The 22,150-nt window shown below is 42.2% G+C and overlaps 1 protein-coding gene across 3 annotated transcripts in view; it reads right to left on the bottom strand.

Moving 5' to 3' along the window:
• The window catches only part of RASGRF2 (Ras protein specific guanine nucleotide releasing factor 2), a 502,009-nt gene that overhangs the window by 5,670 nt on the left and 474,189 nt on the right, over positions 1–22,150 (bottom strand). For all 3 annotated transcript variants that reach the window (XM_073624437.1, XM_073624439.1, XM_073624438.1), the window contains 7 exons: positions 13,371–13,483; positions 10,947–11,007; positions 10,365–10,468; positions 10,194–10,278; positions 8,521–8,718; positions 7,425–7,504; positions 5,791–5,908 (listed from right to left, as the gene is read on the bottom strand). In XM_073624437.1, the coding sequence (XP_073480538.1) occupies positions 5,791–5,908; positions 7,425–7,504; positions 8,521–8,718; positions 10,194–10,278; positions 10,365–10,468; positions 10,947–11,007; positions 13,371–13,483 (759 nt within the window). The remainder of the gene's footprint in view (positions 1–5,790; positions 5,909–7,424; positions 7,505–8,520; positions 8,719–10,193; positions 10,279–10,364; positions 10,469–10,946; positions 11,008–13,370; positions 13,484–22,150) is intronic.

Here is a 22,150-nt window from a genome sequence, read left to right as displayed (position 1 = left end):
GACACCGGAGCTGCCTTAATAAATTACTTTAAAAACCTGTGTACTGTGTTTTATTTTTGACTTTTTTCTTTTAGGTGAATGGGTAGGGGTACAATGTACCCCATACTCATTCACATAGGGTGGGGGGGCCGGGATCTGGGAGCCCCCTTGTTAAAGGGGCCCGATACGGTTCAGGAGGTTTGGGGGGGGGGGCGCTCACTCGTCCCCACCCCCTTTCTTGACCTGCCGGGCTGCGTGCTCGGATAAGGGTCTGGTATGATTTTGGGGGGACCCCATGCTGTTTTTTTGGCGTTGGGGGTTCCCCTTAAAATTCATACCAGACCGAAAGGGCCTGGTATGCTCTTGGAGGGGGAACCCATGCCGTTTTTTTTTTTATTTGGTGTGAAGTTCCCCCTAAAGATTCATACCAGACACAAAGTGCCTGCATTGTCGGGTTCAAAGTCGATCCCATTCACTAAAGTCGGACGGATGTTGGACTTCAAGTCGCAGGCCAAAGTCGGATCCACAGTCATACGACTATCGTGTCCAGTGGCAACTGGTGCTCAAAATTTTTTGGGGGGGCAAACAAACTGAAAAATACTGAACCCCCCCCCATCAATTGCAGCTTCACTGTGCCCATCAAATGCAGCCACTGTGCCCATAAATTGCAGCCATTTTGCCCATCAAACGCAGCCACTGTGCCCATCATATGCAGCCATTGTGCCCATCAAACGCAGCCACTGTGCCCATCATATGAAGCCATTGTGCCCATCATACGCAGTCACTGTGCCCATCAAATGCAGCCACTTGTGGCCCCGTCATATGCAGCCACTTGTGCCCGTCAAATACAGCCACTTGTGCCCATTATATGCAGCCACTTGTGACCATCATATGCAGCCACTTGTGCCCATCATATGCAGCCACTGTGCCCACCGCCTGTCCATTTTCATCTGATCCACCAGATGGATGGAAAATAGGGTTTCCATCCGTCTGGATTCAGCGGATCGGATGTCAGCGGATATGTCACCGCTGACATCCGATGCTCCAGAGAACTGCATGGAGCGTATGTTCGGATCCGCCTAAAAAACTGACAGACGGACCTGTACATGTGTGAAAGGGACCTTATTGAACAAGCTGAAGTTAGAAGCTGATTGGCTACTATGTACAGCTGCACCAGATTCTGAGTGCTCCATTTTTATTAAATTTCCCTGTGTTCTCTACAGAACAAAGTCACATTTCCTTTTACTTTTTTAGCTTTCGGCTTACAGAAAAAGAAAACTATTTAAAGTTAAAAAGAGAGCCAGAAAGAGTCTGCATAAAAAATAAGGGACCTGGTGTTAGAATTATATACTAGGATACTGTGCCATTTATGTCTTGAAAAATAATATATACTTACTACATAAATTAAAAGATATGTATACTTGGTTTAAACTTTATACTAAGATAATAATGTAGTTATTTCTACAGGTACGCTCATGAATGGCAGTTCTATGACTAAAGCTTTACGATTCCCCTAGACACCTAGAGGCACTGCCCATCTGCTGTTCAGAGGAATCTGGCAGACAGCAAGCAGCTCGGCCGGCCAACTTTTCCAGTATTGCCTCAAAGAAAACATTTGCTGACTAAAATTACTGTAGCTTACTTTCTTATATCATCCACTTACAAGAACTGCTTATTTTTTTCCTTCATTTCAAAACTGGGACTTTCTCAAACACATTCATAACGTCTCCTTTGCCACTTTCAGTTTTTCCCATGTTAGCCCATTTTAGTCTCTTACACTGGCTGTATATTACAATTTTTGTCAGAAAATTATGAACAATCTTTGCAAATGAATGACAATTTTTCTTTTAACACATAAAGTACATCTACGATTCAACGCATACGATATAAACATCTTATGAACAACAACTACAGGTCGTGTCAACATCGTGTCAACATCGGGGAAGAAGAGAAGAAGAGACAGCGGCGACAAGACAGCGGCAGCAGACCGGGCCCCTCGCTGGCAATAGAGCTGGAAGAAGATAGCGGCGGGGCCCGGAGAAGAGGCCGAACACCGGGAGAAGAGGCCAAACACCGGGGGAAGAGGCCGAACACCGGGAGAAGTCGGAAGGAGACCCCCCGAAGTTGGAAGAAGACCCCGGAGCTGACTAATAAATTATTTCTAAAACCTGTGTACTGTGTTTTTTTTATATTGACACTTTTCCCTAGATGAATGGGTAGGGGTACCATGTACCCCAAACTCATTCACACAGGGTGGGGGGCCGGGATCTGGGGGCCCCCTTATTAAAGGGGGCTCCCGGATTCCGATAAGCCCCCACCCGCAGACCCCGACAACCAACGGCCAGGGTTATCGGGAAGAGGCCCTTGTCCTCATCAACATGGGGACAAGGTGCTTTGGGGTGGGGGGGCCCCGCAGGGCGCCCCCCCTCCCCCAAGGCACCCACCCCCCCATGTTGAGGGCATGCGGCCTGGTACGGCTCAGGAGGGGGGAGCGCTCGCTTGTCCCCACCCCCTTTCCTGGCCGGCCGGGCTGCGTGCTCGGATAAGGGTCTGGTATGGATTGGGGGGGACCCCCACGCCAATTTTTCGGCGTAGGGGGTTCCCCTTACAATCCATGCCAGACCTAAGGGCCTGGTATGCCCCTGGGGGGGGGAACCCACGCCGGTTTTTTCATTTAAAATTTGGCGCGGTGTTCCTGCCTCAGGATTCATACCAGACAGCTGTCAGCACTGCCTGTCACTCGTCGCGGAAGGAAAACAAAGTTTTCCTTTCCCGATGAGTGAGCCAGCGCGACATGCACAGTACCCTGTCGCCGAGAACCAGCGCGATGCTATCGCGCTGGAAACACAATCTCGCGGTCAGGTACTGTATAAGCATTACAGTGGAGGATACTACATCATCAGCTGAACATTTCCAACCCTCCAGGTTATTTTAGACGTTTTTTGATGTGATCATTTCTAACACACAGAGCACCTGAATAGAGAGAAATGTGGGGTTGATTTACTAAAACTGGAGAGTGCAAAATCTGGTGCAGCTCTGCAGAGAAACCAATCAGCTTCCAGATTTGTTTTTGGTCAAAGCTTAAAGTGATTGTAAAGGCATTTTTTAAAAATGAAATAACAAACATGTTATACAAACCTGCTCTGTACAGTGGTTTTGCACAGAGCAGCCCCGAACCACTTCTTCTCGGGTCCCTTGCCAACGTTCCTGGCCCTTCTTCCTGCCGAGTGTCCCCTCAGCAAGCAGCTTGCTATGGGGGCATCCAAGCAGGCTTGCTCTCAAGCCATTGCTCTGTGTGTTCATTCACACACAGATGCGGCTTGGCCCCGCCCATGCTCTCTCCTCATTGGCTCGCTGGCTGTGATTGACAGTAGTGGGAGCCAATGGCTCCCGCTGCTATCTTAGCCAATGAGGAGGCTGAGAGCTGGGGCAGCCGAGGCTCTCGTGCACATCGCTGGATTGAGATGAGACTCATGTAGGTATTGGGGGTTAAAAGCTGATTGGTTACCATGTACACCTGCACAAGATTTTGCACTGCACACCAGTTTTAATAAATCAACTGCTGTGTGCTTATACAAATGTATTTTTCCTGTGTAGCGCGCCCCCTAAGGAGCCGCAAGTATATTGGGATCCTTCACCCTGCATATCCAGGCACATCGAATTTTCACATGCACTCTTGAGTCAGAGAAATGTCTGAGTGTTTCTCTGGCTTACCGTTTCTGCCGGCTCGCCTGATAAACGATCTAACGGTGCTATCGTCTGGTCACTATTATTATTATTATAATACAGGATTTATATAGCGCCAACAGTTTGCGCAGTGTTTTACAATGTAGAGGGGGGACTGCACAATTACAATACAGTTCAATACAGAAGGGACAGGAGGGCCCTGCTTGTGGAGCTTACATTCTAAAGGGAGGGGGAGGTGGTACGGAAGATAATACCTGCGGGGGATGGTCTGATGGGGGTGGCTCGGGTACAGTTCTAGGGTGGGTGTGGCATAGGCTTCCCTGAATAAATGAGTTTTAAGGGATCAACTAAAGGTGGACAGGGTAGGGACTGACCAGACATACCAGGGCAGGGGGTTCCAGAGGATGGGAGAGGCTCTAGAGAAATCCTGGAGGCGAGCATGGGAGGAGATAACTAGGGAGCTAGAAAGCAGGAGGTATTGGGAGGAGTGGAGAGGATGATTTGGGCGATATCTGCAGATGAGGTTGGTGGTGTAGCTGGGGGCGATGTTGTGGATGGCTTTGTATGTTGTGGTTAGTATTTTGAATTTTATACAGTGGGGTAGTGGAAGCCAGTGAAGGGATTGGCAGAGAGGAGCAGCAATCATGGATCAGTTAGTGAGGTGTGAGTCTAGCAGCAGCATTCATAATAGACTGAGGGGGGGATAGCAGGGTAGGCCATTGAGGAGAGAGTTGCAGTAGTCAAGGCGGGACATAACCAAGGAGTAAATACGTTGTTTTGTGGTGTCATTAGTTAGGAAGGGGCGAATTCTGGAGATGTTGCAGAGGTAAAGGCGGCAAGATTTAACCAGTGATTGGATGTGGGGCTGAAGGAGAGGTCAGAGTCTAGGATTACACCCAGCACCCTGGCTTGTGTGGAGGGACCAAAGGTTGTGCTGTTGATCGTAATGGTAAATGGTAAAGTCATGTGGAGGGGATCGGGGAGGAGGAAATATTACCAGCTCAGTTTTAGAAAGATTGAGTTTGAGAAAGTGGTGTTACATGCATACTGATATGTCATTCAGTAAGTCTGTGATCCGTAACTACCCCAACAGGAAGAGGAGCGGAGGAGATGGTGTTGTATGTGACACTGAAAGTGCGCTGAGATAGGTAGGAGGAGAACCAGGATAAGGCAGAATCATGGATGTCAAGGGAGTGGAGTTTGTTGAGGAGGAGCAGGTGGTCAACTGTGTCGAAGGCAGCAGAGAAGTCCAAGAGTATGAGTATGGAGTACTGGTCGTTGGTTTTAGCAGTTAGTAGGTCGTTGGTGAGTTTTAGTAGGGCAGTTTCAGTGGAATGTTGTGCGCGGGAGCCGGACTGTAGAAGATCGAGAAGGTTGTTGTCAGTGAGGCAGCAACTCATGCGGTCGTGGACAAGGGGTTTGCGGAGCTTGGAGGCAAATGGGAGCAGGGAGATGGGTCTTAGGTTATTCAAAAAGGTGGGGTCAAGTGAGAGTTTTTTAAATATTGGGGTAACCAGTGCATATTTGAACGGGGAGGGAAAGGTGCCAGAGGAGAGGGAGAGATTGAAGATATGGGTTAGAGAGTTTAGGATAGAGCGGGAAGGTGATCACGGTAATTGTGAGGGGACAGTTGGTGGGGTGGGCCATGGAGAGGAGTTGGGCAACTTCCTCGGTGGCAACAGGGCTGAAGGAGGAAAATATTGAGTGTGGTGTTTGACCATGTGTTGATTGGGGGGGGGGGGGGGATTGGATGCTGAATATATCTCATCACGAATTGTGTCAATTTTGTTTTTGAAATAGTTGGCAATCTCCTGGGTGGTAAGGAACTTGGTGGGTGGAGGCAGTGGGGGGGGGGGGGGGGGGTGAAGTAAGGAATTAAAGGTAGAAAAGAGTTGTTGAGGTTTGGATGAGAGTGTTTTGATGAGAGTGTTGTAGTAGGTTTGTTTAGCAGTGTGGAGGTGGGAGTTGTATTTGAAAAGGGCAGATTTGTAGAGGGTGCAGTCTGGTGCAGAAGAGGCAGAAAAGCCACTAGCTTTCAGATCATATTTGTTAGCCTTGTGAAATAAAAAGCTAGGTAAAATAGCTTAGTTTCAGTACATTTTAAAATACCAAGAAGGTACCCACCATTCTCATTTTTGAAAAGTTTACAAGGCCTTCCTCTGTAAAGTTGGGTGTGCCTTCTTCAATAAAGGCCAGGTCAGTGAGGTACATTCCCAGGTAGGGTACAGATGGTGGATTACAGCTGCAAAACATACAGAAGAAAAAAAACAAAGACATTTTAATAACTGCTCTACTACATAATTAGGGGAATCTATAAAGGGGTGTAATAGACACCTTCAAGATTTCTGTCAAGCCTCCACACCAAAATTGGCCATGTTTGCACCAGAGAAGCCAGCACTGATGTTGGAGTGTCCATACTGGACATTTTTTACCCAGTGTGTTCCCATCCCAGCCTGTGCGCTCGTAACAATGATATTTGCATGGCTGAGTGGTTGCTTCATTTTAGTAGATGGGCCAAGGGGAACTAGTTTCCCATCAGGTCCAGTTTACCTGTGATTGACAATGCATAACAGTGGGCAGATGCCTATCCACAATTCAGTCCAATAGCAGCTTTCAAATCTGCCCACTGACATCCATTTGTCAATCAAAAGCAAGGAAGATCTGATGGGAAACTAGTCTCTGCCCATCCAACATGCGCTGCAACCACGGTGGCCAGTTTCCCATTCGTTATGTCTCCCCTGTGATGCAAGTAATTTCCCTAATATACTGTAAGCACTGCCATATTTGAGTAATGACATCTGTATCCATTGCCCCTTTGGTCTCCCATCCAACAGCTGAATGGGGCCACGGATGGAACCCTGTGAGGGAAGTTGTCACAATAATGACAGCTTCTCCACACAGACATGCTCCACTCTGTGTAATGGTATACCTCTGTAATCCAGCTCAGGCCTGGCCTTAAAGCGGTATAAAACCAGAACAAAAGTTCTATATATTGCAGCTTTCCAGTGCTCAAGTATGGTGGCTGCATTTGTTTTTCCTTCATTTTCACCTGGTGACAAACCCATTTTTTAATGGCAAGTTAAAATACGTGAATGTATGCCTACTCGCAAATCTGTGTTACCTTAGCACTACCCATATTTCACATTACCTATATGCCATCTAGCACCATGTCTTTCTCAGCATTAGTGGAAGGTGATAAGTGCAATGCTACAATCTGAGGGTAGCAATGTATTCACTTTCTCATAAGAAGTTCTCTGAGGGAACCATTTTTTTTTAATTCTTTGCCAGGAATCAAACGTATAATAGTGCAGCTCCTATCCCTCCCTATCCTCCTCCTTCCTCCTCTTCACATTAAAAAAATGCATCTGTCACCAAACCAGAAGGGAATAACAGGGCAGGACTGAAATGCTCCACCTTGTTCTGTGTAGTGATGGTTTCTCCCCCCATGTGGATATAGGTGCAAAAAATCATATAAAGCCTGTGACCTCTGTCCTGTTCAGGCAGCAGAGCTGAAACCAAGAGGTTGCAGAGTATCTCAGGTCCTACACTGTGCTTGCACTGCAGCTGGGAGACCACATACGTGGTTGTGTGAAAACGGGAGAACATTCAATCCTGTGATGCTGTTGGCCTGCTCAACGAACCTCACATCCCAGCTTCTCTGCAGGACAGGGCAGATGTCACTGAAAGGTGTTATTTGGCCAGGCGTCTGGGAAGCTGTGCTTGGTCTAAGGTATTACATATTTCTTTATAAAACTTACTTCTTGAGAGTTTCTCTGAGGTTTTTAAATCTGCCTTCTGATGAAACAGTCTTTTGAAGCTTGTCCATGAGTGCTTTTGTCTAAAAATAAAATGTTTATCCATTAAGTCAAATCATAATTCTTAGTGCAAATGACCCTTTACCTGCCATGAACTAAATAATTCAGTATTTTGTTACCTAAGCCAACGGTTCATTATTCTCCAGCACCAATATATCACACTTTACAGAACATATGTTTTATGAAGCCAAGAAACATACAACATTCAATTGCAGTATTCTTGCTTATGTATGTCCACTCTACTTCCAATACACAAATGTTTCATCTAACTGTATGATAATTGAAAAAAAAAAACACACCAAAATGTATTTTCTAATAGTTCAGCTAAATATAAAAGATGAGACTTTGCGCAGTTAATAAATAACACACATATCTAGATTTAAACCTATTGGTGCTTGGGAAACAGTAAAATATTTCAAAACCTTGACTACTGGACTTGTTTAGAATTATACTAAATGATACCACTTAATTTAGTATTAAACCTTTGGGTCTAGTGTAATGAAGTTCTTTTGTGCATGTGCAGGTTGTAAGGCAATATGTTTTTTGTGTTTTCTTTATGTTTTTGCTGATTGTCTTGACTGGTGAGAATGTTTGGGCTACCTGTCTTGCACAAATAACAGGAAATGAGAAGACATCTCTCCAAAGTGAAGGATAAGTGCCCCCACTAGAAGGTTTCTCTCCAGGATCAAGACTAACAGCAACAAAAACCTTACACGGGTTTTAACAATTCCTTAATTAACACTAATGAAAAAAGTTTTGGCATTGCATGCCCTTTAATGCTAATTCTGTGACAAGTGGGCTAGCAAATCTCTTTGGTGACATTATGCATGGGCCCCAATCAGAATGCTTTGGGGACCCATGAAGAAATCAGATGGCCAAGACATCTTTTGTCACTCTTGGATGATCACACCTCAGTGTACCTGATATAACCTCTCACCTGTCCCTCATTTGTTCACACACACACTGTCTCTATTAAGGCATCTCAACAGATCTCTGATGTCCTCCTGTGTACTGAAGATGGAGTTCTGGCTCTACCTACCTGTTTAGACACTTTGGCCCAGGTCTTCTTAAGTCGATAGATTGCACTTCTGTTCAAGGCTGAAGTGATTTCCAGCACTCCATTATAGTTGTGCATGCATCGGCAGATATCAGCTACCACCACCCACTTCTCAATGGAGCTGGCTCTAGAGGTGACATCAGGCTGGCTCATAATTTCTGATGCTACAAGGTTACTCATCTTTAGAATTCATACACGCAAAGGACATAGAAGAAAAAAATATTAGATCATACGGGTATCAATAAAGAAGTTTCATATGTGCACAGGTCAACTAAGCTTGAGATCTACACTATACTTTACATTTTGCTGAATCAGGAATGTGCTCACCAACCATATAGTTATCAAAAATCCGTCTGACACTCAGGTCCTCAACTGAAACACTATAGCTTTTTGGTTTCAAAAATCATAATTCTTATGAAATCAATATGGCAGATAATTCATTGTAAGCATTAAAACGAACAAGTGAGTTTTTTTTTCTCCCAAATCAGATGATTGCCACTTGGGTCAAAAGGCTGTATTAAATCTTTGCAGGTGACTAAATATCCTAAGGATGTCTGCTTGCTGACATGGCTACTGGTGAGCAATCAGTGTGCGTGTGCTCAATTGCCTACCAACCACTCGCCATAAATAAATTGTAATAGAGGAAATGCTGGTAGATGAAAAGTGACTTGTTTTCAGGCGGTCATTGGGTCACCTCTGGGACTTTTCAATGGCCATGAGCAGTGCATACTTGCTTGGTCTTGCTCCAACAGCCCCCATTCAAATTATTGTAATAATTGATGGCTTGACAATTCATTTGAGAGCACAAGCATCATGCCTTAAATTTAACCATTTTGGGAAACTGCTTTACGTGGTTCAATTTTAATCGTTTAATCACTTAAAAATTTTAATATAGTATTGGTACTTTACTAAAACAACTGCTTCTCCTATTAACATTCCATAGACTTAGGGCAGCTTCAGACTGCCCTACTGCGCTTTGGCCGCAGCGTGGGTGCAGCGCAGTGTACCTAAGGTTTTGGTGGGGGTTAGCTGTGCTTTGCCATAGACTTCTATTAGGTCCCACGGTTTTGGTGCGTTTTCTGAAAGTGCACCAAAACTCCTGCATACAGGGCATCAGTGTAAAGCCGTTCTTACAAATTCACTCAGCTAGAATTTACACAGGGAACACGTTACACTCCATGAGGTAACATAAATATAACCGACTGCCACCAATCCGTACTTTTTCTTTTCTGCTTTTAAATATTTTGGTTATGCGTGGACTCTGAAGGTCTAAATCAGCCATTGTCACCCTACATCTCTGGAAGTCTCTATATGGTGGGATTGTGTATCTCCTCATTCCCGCCTTGGCATATTACTCCCCCATAATTTTAATTAAAAATGAATAATCTGGAAGCAAGAAACACACTCTCTTGCAATGCCTGTAGCAGATTGATGACCATATGCGAACAGGTCTTGTTTCTTAAATACCCCAGTTTTTTTTTAAAAAAGCCACTGATAGGTAGTTAAACCAAATTAGCAACTACTTGGAGCTAGAATTACCACTATGGTGGGACTGACACTTCAACTAAATAAAATATCACTTAGCCAAGACCCAGTAACACATCAACACTTCAGAGCCTAACAGGTAGCAGCACAGAATGGAAGTAAATACTTACATTATTGAAATGCTGGCTGGTTTTCATGATATACGGTGTCCGGTCTATCTTATCTGGTTTCATCCAGCCCTGACCAAGAAATTCTCTAGAAGCAAAAAAAGAAAAAAAAAATCACATAATTCAGAAAACATAAGGTCTCTCTAAGTGTAGGGCTAAATGGCAGTGACTTACTGGTATGGTATACTTCGAAATATTATATGATCTAATAGAGTGATCTGCTCGGCTAATTCCATTGCTGAAAGAGTATCCAGATATTCTGTGGGTGGTCCTTCTGACTGAAAACAATAAAACAGATCAGTCAACATTTTATGACCACTACGTTTTAGAACTATGATCGAATTGGAAAAAAAGTATATATTAAGGCTGAGTTCAGAATGTTTTCACTGATCTTCACTCTGTTGCAGAGGTAAGCTTGCTGAAGTATCTTCAGCATTAAACACTAATGGTAGTGTCAAATAATTGGTCCCTCTCTACATTCTTCGGTTCCCTGGTCCAGTCACTAATGGTCACTATGGTCTTGTAGAAGCAGGTGGATGGAAACACAAAGGGCAGAGGTGGACCAAGTATCTGACATATCCAGAAGTGTGTTCAATGTAGATGATCAGCCACCATAGCTCTGCCTCAGAGTCAAGATCAGTGGACCGGGTGTTGGGACAGGTAGTATAAGTCATTATCTTTACAGGCTGGGCTTCTTTTTCCATCTAGTGACAGTCACTTAAAAAAAGGAAATATGCATTAAAGAAGTATACTTACTAGTGCAATTATGTCCTCCATATTCAAATGGCAATCATCTTGTTCATCCTGAGAAAGGCCACTGATACAAAAATTGTCAGCAATTAATTTGCTGTATACAAAATATATTAAATGAGCAACGTATTATTAAGGTAGAAATGAATAAGTTATGTATAAACTAAATTGTCAACCTAACAGTTATATAAACACCATTTAAAGTTATATTACAGTTAGGTGCTTACTGGATTTAAGTTTTGCATTATATTACTTTTTTCCCAATGTCTCACTCCCCAGGATTCCAGCGTCTGTCTATTGGGCCTGGTAGAATCTTGGCTGTCAGAAAATCGACCAGTACACTACTAGGCCTATTGTTATTCTATGCTAAGAAAGCAAATGTACTCCTTTGGAAATCCCCAACTCCTCCAACTCTGGAAATATGGAAATCCTTAATAAATTCTACTCTACCTCTATGTAGGGCCACCTATAACAGCTGAGAATGATCAACAAAATAAAATATGGTCCCAGTGGATGGAGTCCTTAGACACTGCAACACTGAACTAAGGTTCTCCGCTCTTAGGAGCCCCACTACCCCCAATTCAACTACTGTATGCAATTACTCTAGGCAGCAGTGATATGGGATGCTTCTCCCCAGTAGAAAGTCCCTGTTGAGTTAATTTCTGTAACATCCTCTGCTGTTGATATGGTTGCACATTTAGGGCCAGTACACACCAGAATGCAGTGCATGAAACCTGCGTTCCATTCACATTTCCCGCTCCACGTTCAAAACTCACTACACTGGGGTTTTGCAGAGGGTGTCAGTGTTAACTTAATGACAACCTTAATGCAGGTTGCAAACTCAGTGCACTTGCCTGCAGCAGATTGCATGGTACAGTAGTACCATGCCATCCAGTTACTGTGCGTGCTTTGTAAGTAGTGCATGAACTATTTTTGGTACAATCCAGAACTATTTTAGCTCATTCAAATGTAGGGGCTGAAATCACATGGCACTCGGATTGCATGTGAATTGCACAGGACTGCACAGTGCGTTCCTGTGCCATTCATGGTGTGAACCAGCCCTTACTCCTTTGATTAGAATGTCTTGCATTTCATATTTCTAGGTCTTAGATATCACCCACTGTCTTACTGTATGTAGTCTCAGTCATCTGCTTTACTTATATTACTACCTCAAAGAATACAAAGAGTTCTAAGAGGTTAGGAGCAGAGCACAACAGGTTTGACTGTCACAAGTAATTTCAATTATCTTGTGATTTTTAATTCTTTTTTTTTTGTAATTGCAATAATATAAATTTATTAAAAAAAAGTAATATTACAGTTTTCATATATGGAGCAGTGTGGTACAAAGCACCATATGCTCTCCCTGCCCTCTTCAGCAAATTCATAAATGTAATCTCTAAACTCATATTGAGACACCTGTCGCTTTATACTGAACATGCATCCATTTCCTCTTTTTTTTTGCTTACAGTGTTGATTGTACCATACAGAAGCAGCTCTACTGTACGTTCTAGTAGTGAATATTCAAATAGCCTGCCTGATGGCAGAGTCACTGATAATTTGCCTGGCATAGCACGAACTGGAAATATACTCGAGTATAAGCCAAGTTTTTCAGCACTTTTTTTGTGCTGAAAGAGCCCCCACGGGTTATACTCGAGTCACTGTGCCCATCTGCAGCCTCATGCTCCTGATCTCCCGGCGCTGTGACATGCAGTCTAGTCGGCGGCTGTGCAGTGTAACAAAGCCCCACCTTCTCCTCATCCGTGATAGGCGGAACACTGACTCACTGCTGGGAAACTGAATCAGTGTTCTGTAACGGACGAGGAGGAGACGGGGCTTTGTTACACTGCACAGCCGCCGACTAGACTGCATGTCACAGCGCCAGTGTTCTGGAGATCGGAGATCAGGTACATGAGGCTGCAGATGGACACAGTGAGGCAGGGAGATGGCACAGTGGGGCATGCAGATGACACAGTGAGGCATGGAGATAGCACAGTGGAGCATGCAGGTGGCACAGTGAGGCATGCAGATGGCACAGTGAGGCATGCAAATGGCACAGTGAGACATGGAGACGGCACAGTGAGGCATGCAGATTGGCACAGTGAGGCATGCAGATGGCACAGTGAGACATGGAGATGGCACAGTAATGCATAGAGATGGCACAGTGGGGCATGCAGATGGCACAGTGGGGCATGAAGATGGCACAGTGAGGCTGCAAATGGGCACAGTGAGGCTGCAGATGGGCATTGTTGACCCTCTTTTCCACTTACAGTAGCTGCTGCATTTCCCACCCTAGGCTTATACTCGAGTCAATAAGTTTTCCCAGTTTTTTGTGGTCAAATTAGGTGTCTCGGCTTATATTTGGGTCGGCTTATACTCGAGTATATACGGTAGCTCTGCTTTCTAGTATGCTAAGAAAAAAAATGCACTTACTTTAGTATGTTACTTGCAGCTTTCCTTTCCTGGGGTAGGAGATCAGGGTCACGCAACACATCTTCCAGCAAATTTACTACGTTCATCTTTACTTCACGATACAATTCAAAATCCTTTAGAATTAAGATACAAATGTAACTTATATTTCTTACATGTAGGGGTGTATTTATAAATCAGCAAATCTGAAATTCTCCAAACATTCACTGCAGGTGAATCCTCACGGTACATGTGTTTTAAATGACATTGATTCACTACCAGTAAATGTCTGCTGAAAGTCACATTCATTGCTTTATAAATATGCCCCAAAGAATTTTTTATTTTTTTTTGCATCCAAAATATTAAATGAACACTGAAAACAAAAAAAAATTATAAAGAAAAGATTTCTCTGAATCCCAAAGAACTCCTGTTAGCAATACAACCAATGCACAATTGCAGGAATATCAGAATATAAATGTTAACATCCAGCATTGCAATTTGCATTCCTGACCTAAGGCACAATACCCCACCAGTGCAGTGTCAAAGACACTGCAGTGTGATTTTGCTGTAGCTGAAAGCCTGGTAAGGTCTAATCAGTTACCTCTAAGTATGAGGGAAATTAGGAATGTTCATCTTCCTTAAAATGTGAAATCAAGTTATGTCAATTGTAAAAAAAAATATTGTAACTACTGACTTTTAATAAACAGACACTTACCAGTCCAGGGGTCCAGCGCTGTCTTTACCCAGGCCGGTTTTTGGCTGGTACCATCATCTTGTCTGTGGAGAGGCCGGCTGTGACTCCCTGCTTGTTTCACAGCCAACTCACCAGTGGACATGCACAAGACCGACTGCACTTTCAGACTGGTCCTGCAGCCTCGTGGGACATGTCACATGTCCCACGAGGCTGCAGGTGGGGGGAAACTTTCACAATTCTCTCCTAAGCAAGAATTGCGGAAGTGGGAAAGCGTACCTGTCAGAAAAAGGTACCCACTCCCAGAAAAAAAAAAACTGACAATAGTAGATAAGTGGGGGGGGGGGGCCTTAAAGTGGATGTAAACCCTCACATATACCCAGTGAAGTGAACCAGCCTCAGACGATAAACAGGGATGAAACAAATCCTCCTCCATAAGTTGTATATGTATATCTGTTGTCTTCAGCTTTATATAATGTTTAGAAAGTGAACATCGTGTTAGAATGTTCACTTCCTTATTCTGCACGGTGAGAGAAGTCTTGGATTACACTGGGAGACAGCTGATTGGAGGAAAGGCACACACCCCCCTCCAGATAGAGACTTTCAGAGCTGTCCTGTGAGTAGAGCAGCTTTCTCCTAATCTATTTATAGCACCCTCCCTGACACAAAATGCAGGCTGGTTTTATCACGTGTCTGAGAACTTGTCAGAAATTATCAGGCTGATAACAGAAGAATGGAGCTGGAGACAGCTACGGGACATAGTGCTTTGAAGAGAGATAACAAAACACTGCAGATATATTTGCCCAGCTCAAATTTCATGAATCGGGTTTACATCCACTTTAGTAAAGTTCCACTTCAAGATGTTTTTTTCTGTGTCTCCTGAAGCTCCTTTTTAACTATCCTGGCCCATCAGTAGTCTATTTTTTTTTGTATTTATTATCACAGCATGAAAAAAAATGAAAACTATAAAAGTAAAAAAAAAAGTAAAAATAAAAAATTTTCTGGCAATACAAATAATTATCTATTACACAAAAAAGGAAAAACACAATACAAACAACAATGAAATGAAATAAACACAACTACCTGAAGTACTCCAAAATAACCCACACCCTATAAATAGGAAAAAAATTAGAACCTTTTATTCTCACTAGCAAATTTTACCTAAGTAGCTCAATAAGTGAAATTCAACATTTCCACCTCAGTAAGGGACAAATTTGCAATTTTATAGAAAATTAATTTGCCCAAAATCACTACTGTAGTTACCACAACAATTGCTGATGGCTTGCTGTGCATTTATATTACGTCTGTATTTAACTACTATTCTTTTCCATTTGGTCATTTCTTCCTGTAACAAGATGTATTTTCCCTGTGATTGCACATACCTCTGGCTTTTTTTAAACTGGAATATAGATTATGGAAATAAAAAACACTATTTAAAAATGATATCTCCTTCAACTTAACATCATATAATAGCTTTTCTGATCCACATAATCCCAGGGTTCCATAGAACCTTTGATTTCCTCCAGAGGTTGTTAGGGGTTTCTTGAGCAACTGCAATGAGCAACTTTTGCCTCTCAGATAAGTTCCCACTGACACCATAGATCTTATTAGCTATCTGTAAGGGGGAAATTCTTCCCAATGGTAGCATTATTCCCACTGACCATCACACTAATGTATCATAAGTTGTAGATATAGTAATTTTTTGTAGTGGTTCCCTGAGCCTGGAGAGTTATTTCAAGAGTTCCTTTGTGTTGAAAAGGTTGAGAAAGGCTGCTCTACAGAAATGCTATATTTACATGTCCACAGACTGCATGGTTAAAAACTTGTTTACTTGAAAATCTTGTTGTGGCTACCCTGTGAGACTTAAATAAAATGTTGTTTGGGAATATTTAGTTGCTTACATCATAGGTGTGCGCAGGGAGTGTGCCAGGTGCCCCTAAACCAGAGGCAGCTCCAGGTGGGGTGTTTGGGTTCACCCCCATCTCTGTGACCATCTTTGGTAGTTGTCCACAAAGCACACTGACTGGCCTCACTGTATTTTTGATAAGTTAAAAAATGAAAGTGTTTCTATTGATAAGTGTCTATTTATTAAAACATGTTTTAATACATTTTAAAATGTGTATATACAGTTGTGCTCATAAGTTTACATACCCTGGTAGAATTTATGATTTCTTGGCCATTTTTCAGAGAATATGAATGATAACACAAAAACATTTCTTTCACTCATAGTTAGCATTTGGCTGAATCCATTTATTATCAATCAACTGTGTTTACTCTTTTTAAATCATAATGACAACATAAACTACCCAAATGACCCTGATCAAATGTTTACATACCCTGGTGATTTTGGCCTGATAACATGCACACAAGTTGACACAAAGGGGTTTGAATAGCTATTAAAGGTAACCATCCTCACATGTGATCTGTTTTCTTGTAATTAGTGTGTGTGTACTCCTGACAGACCCTTGCATCTTTCATCCAGTGCTGCAGTGACGTTTCTGGATTCTGAGTCATGGGGAAAGCAAAAGAATTGTCAAAGGATCTGAGGGAAAAGGTAGTTGAACTGTATAAAACAGGAAAGGGATAAAAAAAAGATATCCGAGGAATTGAGAATGCCAATCAGCAGTGTTCAAACTCTAATCAAGAAGTGGAAAATGAGGAGTTCTGTTGAAACCAAACCTCGGTCAGGTAGGCCAACTAACTTGTTCGGGATTCAAAGAAAAACCCACAAATAACTTCAGGTGAAATACAGGACTCTCTGAAAACATGTGGTGTGGCTGTTCCAAGATGTACAATAAGGAGACACTTGAAGAAAGATGGGCTGCATGGTCGAGTCGCCAGAAGGAAGCCATTACTACGCAAATGCCTCAAACCTTCTGGCACAAAGTCACTTGGAGTGATGAGACCAAAATCGAGCTTTTTGGCCACAACCATAAACACTATATTTGGAGAGGAGTCAACAAGGCCTATGGTGAAAGGTACATCATTCCTACTGTGAAACACAGAGGTGGATCACTGATGTTTTTGGGATATGTGAGCTACAAAAGGCACAGGAAATTTGGTCATAATTGATGGCAAGATGAATGCAGTATGTTATAAAAAAATGCTGGAAGAACATTTGCATTCATCAGCCAGGAAGCTGCACATGGGACGTACTTGTACTTTCCAACATGACAATGATCCAAAACACAAGGCCAAGTGGACCTGTCATTGGCTACAGCAGAATAAAGTTAAGGTTCTGGAGTGGCCATCTCAGTCTCCTCACCTCAATATCATTGAGCCACTCTGGAGAGATCTCAAACATGCAGTTCATGCAAGACAGCCCAAGAATTTCCAGGAACTGGAGGCCTTTTGCCAAGAGGAATGGACAGCTTTACCATCTGAGAAGATAAACAGCCTCATTCACAAATACCACAAAAGACTTCAAACTGTCATTGATGTTAAAGGGGGCATTACACGGTATTAAACTTTTGATCAGGATCATTTGGGCAGTTTCTGTTATGATTATTGATTTAAAAAGAGTAAACACAGTTGATTGATAATAAATGGCTTCAGCCAAACACTACCCATCAGTGTTATCATTCATATCATCTGAAAAATGGCCAAAAAATCATAAATTCTATCAGGGTATGTAAACTGTGTATATATATATATATATATATATATATATATATATATATATACACACACACACATACGCACGCACGCGTGTGTGTTTGAGCTTAAGGGTGCACACCCTAATGCAAGAGGCTGCGCACACCTATGGCCTACATACAACTAATAAATGTTAAAAAAAAGATACAAAAGGAGCTATAATAAATTCTAAATTTGGTATTAGGGTACATTTGTAAGTGTGTGTTACTGCAAGCACAAAGGTTTGAAAGGGCCTCCATTTTTCAAGAACATTTAGGAACTGTGTAAAGTCTAATGAGATTGGATGGATCAACCAGCCAAGTTTGTTTAAGAAGGATCTGATACCATATTTAATTAATCTGACAGGTAAAATATAATACAATCTTTGTCTATGTGTGTGGGTCAAGATTTGGTTGTTTGCTTTTCTAATCTGGGTTTCAGCCTGTCTTTTGGAACTTTCATAAAGCAGCTTCACTGCGATGATCACTAGATGGCACCAATATCAAGAAAGTAGTAAAGTAGATGGCACTCCACGGCTCACCAGCTAACAATAATATGCTAAAAATATACAGAACTCTCTAAAAGGTCACAGTTGATATTTAGAATGTTTTATGGGAAATACTGATTCTGACATTTTTGTTTATTTGTAAACATGCTCTGGGCAACATCTTTACTAATTTATACCATATTTAAAAAAGATGAAAAATAAAGATCTTCAGAGAAAGCTTTCTGCTTGATTGTGTTCTAAAAAGTTTCCTGAAAATTAGCAATGTATCTTAGTTATGGATTGAGTGATTAAGAGTTAAATCCTCTGTAAGATTTTTATTGCTGTCTTAGTCCCTGTTGGGGAGATATGCTGTGGATGAGAGATGCAAAGGTGCAAGTGAGCTGCAGAAAAAGGGTGCAGAAGTGGATGCAGGTGTAGGTGTAGAGGTGAGCTGTGGACCAGATTGCAGAGTTGAGCTGTCTGTGGTGGGGTAGATGTGAGCTGTGGGCAATGGTGCAGGGATAAGCTGTGGACAGCAGTGCAGAGATGAACTATGAATGTTGGGGTGTAGAGGTAAGCTGCCGAAAAAGGGCATAGAGGTGAGCTGTGGAAGAGGGTTACAGAGATGAGCAGTGGATGGTTGCTTTGGGGGAAGTTTTACTTAAGAAGAAGAGATATACAGTGCCTTGAAAATGTATTCATACCCCTTGACTTTTTCCACATTTTGTCATGTTACAACAAAAAACGTAAATGTAAATGTCTTTTATTGGGATTTTATGTCATAGACCAGCACAAAGTGGTACATAATTGTGAAGTGGAAGGAAAATGATAAATGGTTTTCAATTTTTTTTACAAAATAAATATCTGAAAATAGTGGCGTGCATATGTATTAAACCCCCTTTACTTTGGTACCCCTAACTAAAATCTAGTAGAAAATGTTAAGGGGTATGAATACTTTTTCAGGGCTTTTAGAAAGAGTGCCAAATTCAGTTCATATAATAGAGTTGGTACCTTCATCCCAGAAATATGGAAGAGAATGGAGAAAGGAGGCTAGAGGTGGAGTTTAATGGTACCGCAAGACAGAAAGGCAATAGTCTCAAATAGAGATTTTAAATTTTTATTACAAAAATATATATATAAAAAAGAGAAATATACAAATGATTTTCTAAAAATCACATATGACAATCAAGAAACATTGTGCTCTATAGTCACATATTGTTATATCTTGTTACAGTACTACCATCTGCGTATTGCTTGCTCTACATGTTTCGTGGATGAAGTCTACCGCTTCTTCAGGAGCATTATAGTACAATATACATGTGCGATGCTTTATAGAGCATTTATCATATGACTACGAATAAAAGGAAAAATATACATTAATCATATAATATATATTACATTTGATATAAGTTAAGGCAAAGATAAAGATACATCATATGTCTGCTGTAGGGACCCTATGGGTGAAGATCTTACCACAATGTGCCGCAGTACAGGCGACCCAAAGGAGGATAGTTCATCCTGGAGGGCCTGAGAGCCTCTTAAACAGAACATGGGTAGATGGATATCTAGTTAATCCCAAAAATACACAATTCATGATTTGAGAAGATGGGGGAATGAGCCCCTATATGCTGCACCTTGTGCCGTAAGTAGATTGCATCAATACGTATACACAAAGACGTATTGCATACACTATGGGCAAGAAACCCAAAGCTGCATTTCCTTACTGAGGACTATACGGTCTCTAAATATGTAAGAGACACGCCAGAATTGATCTTTAGACGAGCCACTACTTTAAAAGAACAACTTACTGCCAGTCACTACATACCACACAAAGAGGCCAATCCCACATTACGAGGCACGTACTGTTGTGGAAACTGTCCACAATGTCCTTGGGTCAAGGAAGGCCCGAGCGTTCAACTACCTAATGGCCAATGGCATAAATCTAAAACCTTTGTGGATTGCTCCACATGGGGAGTCATTTATATTATTTAGTGCCGGAGTGGAGCATTCTACATCGGAAAAACTAAATGCGAATTTAGGCAGAGAATTGGCGATCATGTCTATTACTCAGACGGAGGCAAGATTATCACGCCCATTACAAGACATGTTGGCTTATATCATAAGTATGAGACCGATATGATATTTTTTTTTGTCCTGGAAGCTGTCCCAGTGAACCCCAGGGGGGGTAACTGGGATAAATGTATCCTCCAACGCGAGACTCTCTGGATAGAGCATCTCAATGCTATGACTCCACCTGGCCTCAATGAGGTTAACTCATACAAACCCTTTTTATAATATTTGGAATCTCTCTGCTGTCCCATACAAGCTGTAGTTCTCCGTGGTTCTATTTACTTTCTTCTGTGTCTGTCTCTGTTTCTGACGTATTCACTTTTCCGTTATTTTCCCTTTCTCCATTAATGATGTGGAGAATCTGGATATAAGCCAGTAACTCTATAGACACTATTGCGCAGTTATTGATGATATATATTTCATGTACTTAATTTGATGTATGTTACCGTTGTTTTTTGACTGATGGTTTAATTAATATTGTCTGCTGTGGAGACCTAATGTTAATGTGGATTTCCTCCCCTTTAGGATCTACCTTATACGTTCCACATGGAGCGCAGTTACATCTTGATCCATTAGGGCACCTTCACACACATGAATGTGGATTTCCACCCCTTTAGGATCTACTTGTACATTCTCCATGGAGCGCAGTTCCTTCGTGATCCACTAGGGAGCCTTCACTGGCTGATACCTGTCCCGAGGCCTGTCCTTTTCCATCATGGCGGCCTTGGGTTTCTTGCCCATAGTGTATGCTCTGCAGGGCGGCCAGGTTTTTTGGCTTTTCAAGGCGGGTTTGCGGCCCTGGAGGGGGACAGGAATGCGTGTTTCACGTGTTCCCTGTCTCGCCACCTGTATGGCTCCACACTTACGGACTTTGTCCGCGGTGTGTGAGAGACGTTTTGAGGCACCTCGCATGTGCCGATTGATGCACCCCGGGTCCGGTGATGTCACACGCCACTTTCCGGCCTTGTGGGCGTCACTGGGCAGGAGCTAGCACACAAACATGTAAATAGAGGGGCTGTATGTCACAGCCTTTCTAGTGCAATATCAAGCTGTATCCCTAGGAGTGAGACCCTAAGGTAGGCTTTACTTGTGCTCTTTTGCAATTATATCTGACTTATGTACCCTCCTATGGAAGGCCTTATAGATCTCTCAACCTCCGTTTTATTGTAGGGGGGTTACCTTTTTGTTCACATAACCAAGGATTGATGTAAGTGTACATCAAATTTAACAGCACCAATCTTCAGCCTTTTGCAACGTAAGACTTCTCTTGTTATATTAGATATACGAACCAATCTGGAATTTGGAAGCATGATAGATACACGAGTATACATATATATATACATTTCCCCTTTTTTCTTGGCTTTAGATATCTCTCAAAAACCTTTGCACACATTATACGCCTATGTGTATACATATTGATGTGATCTACTTACGGTGCAAGGTGAACTGTGTATTTTTGAGATTATCTAGATTTCCATCTACCCATGTATACTTTTCCACAGACTTTCCCACATCTTATAGAGAATTACTGTACTCTAATTTTTTGAGTCCTTGTGATCCAACTGAGATCTTGGCATGAATACTTTTTGTTGTTATCTATTATCTGGCGATTAACCATTTTGGCGAGGCACTTTTTTTGATTGGATTCCTTATTATTTTTTAATTAGACCATTATTGGTGCTCTTTTCTGTGTGAGAGGCTCCCAGGCTCTCTGGGATGGGCCATCCTCCTTTGGGTCGCCTGCTCTGTGGCACTTTGTGGTAAGATCTTCACCCATAGGGTCCCTACAGCAGACATATGATGTATCTTTACCTTAACTTATATGAAATGTAATATCTATTATTTGATTAATGTATGTTTTTCCTTTTATTCATAGTCATATGATAATCGCTCTATAAAGCATCGCACATGTATATTGTACTA

This window comes from Aquarana catesbeiana, linkage group LG01 (assembly GCF_042186555.1).
Source record: "Aquarana catesbeiana isolate 2022-GZ linkage group LG01, ASM4218655v1, whole genome shotgun sequence".
In the NCBI taxonomy this organism is placed as follows: domain Eukaryota; kingdom Metazoa; phylum Chordata; class Amphibia; order Anura; family Ranidae; genus Aquarana; species Aquarana catesbeiana.
This window is presented reverse-complemented; position numbering and strand designations above follow the sequence as displayed.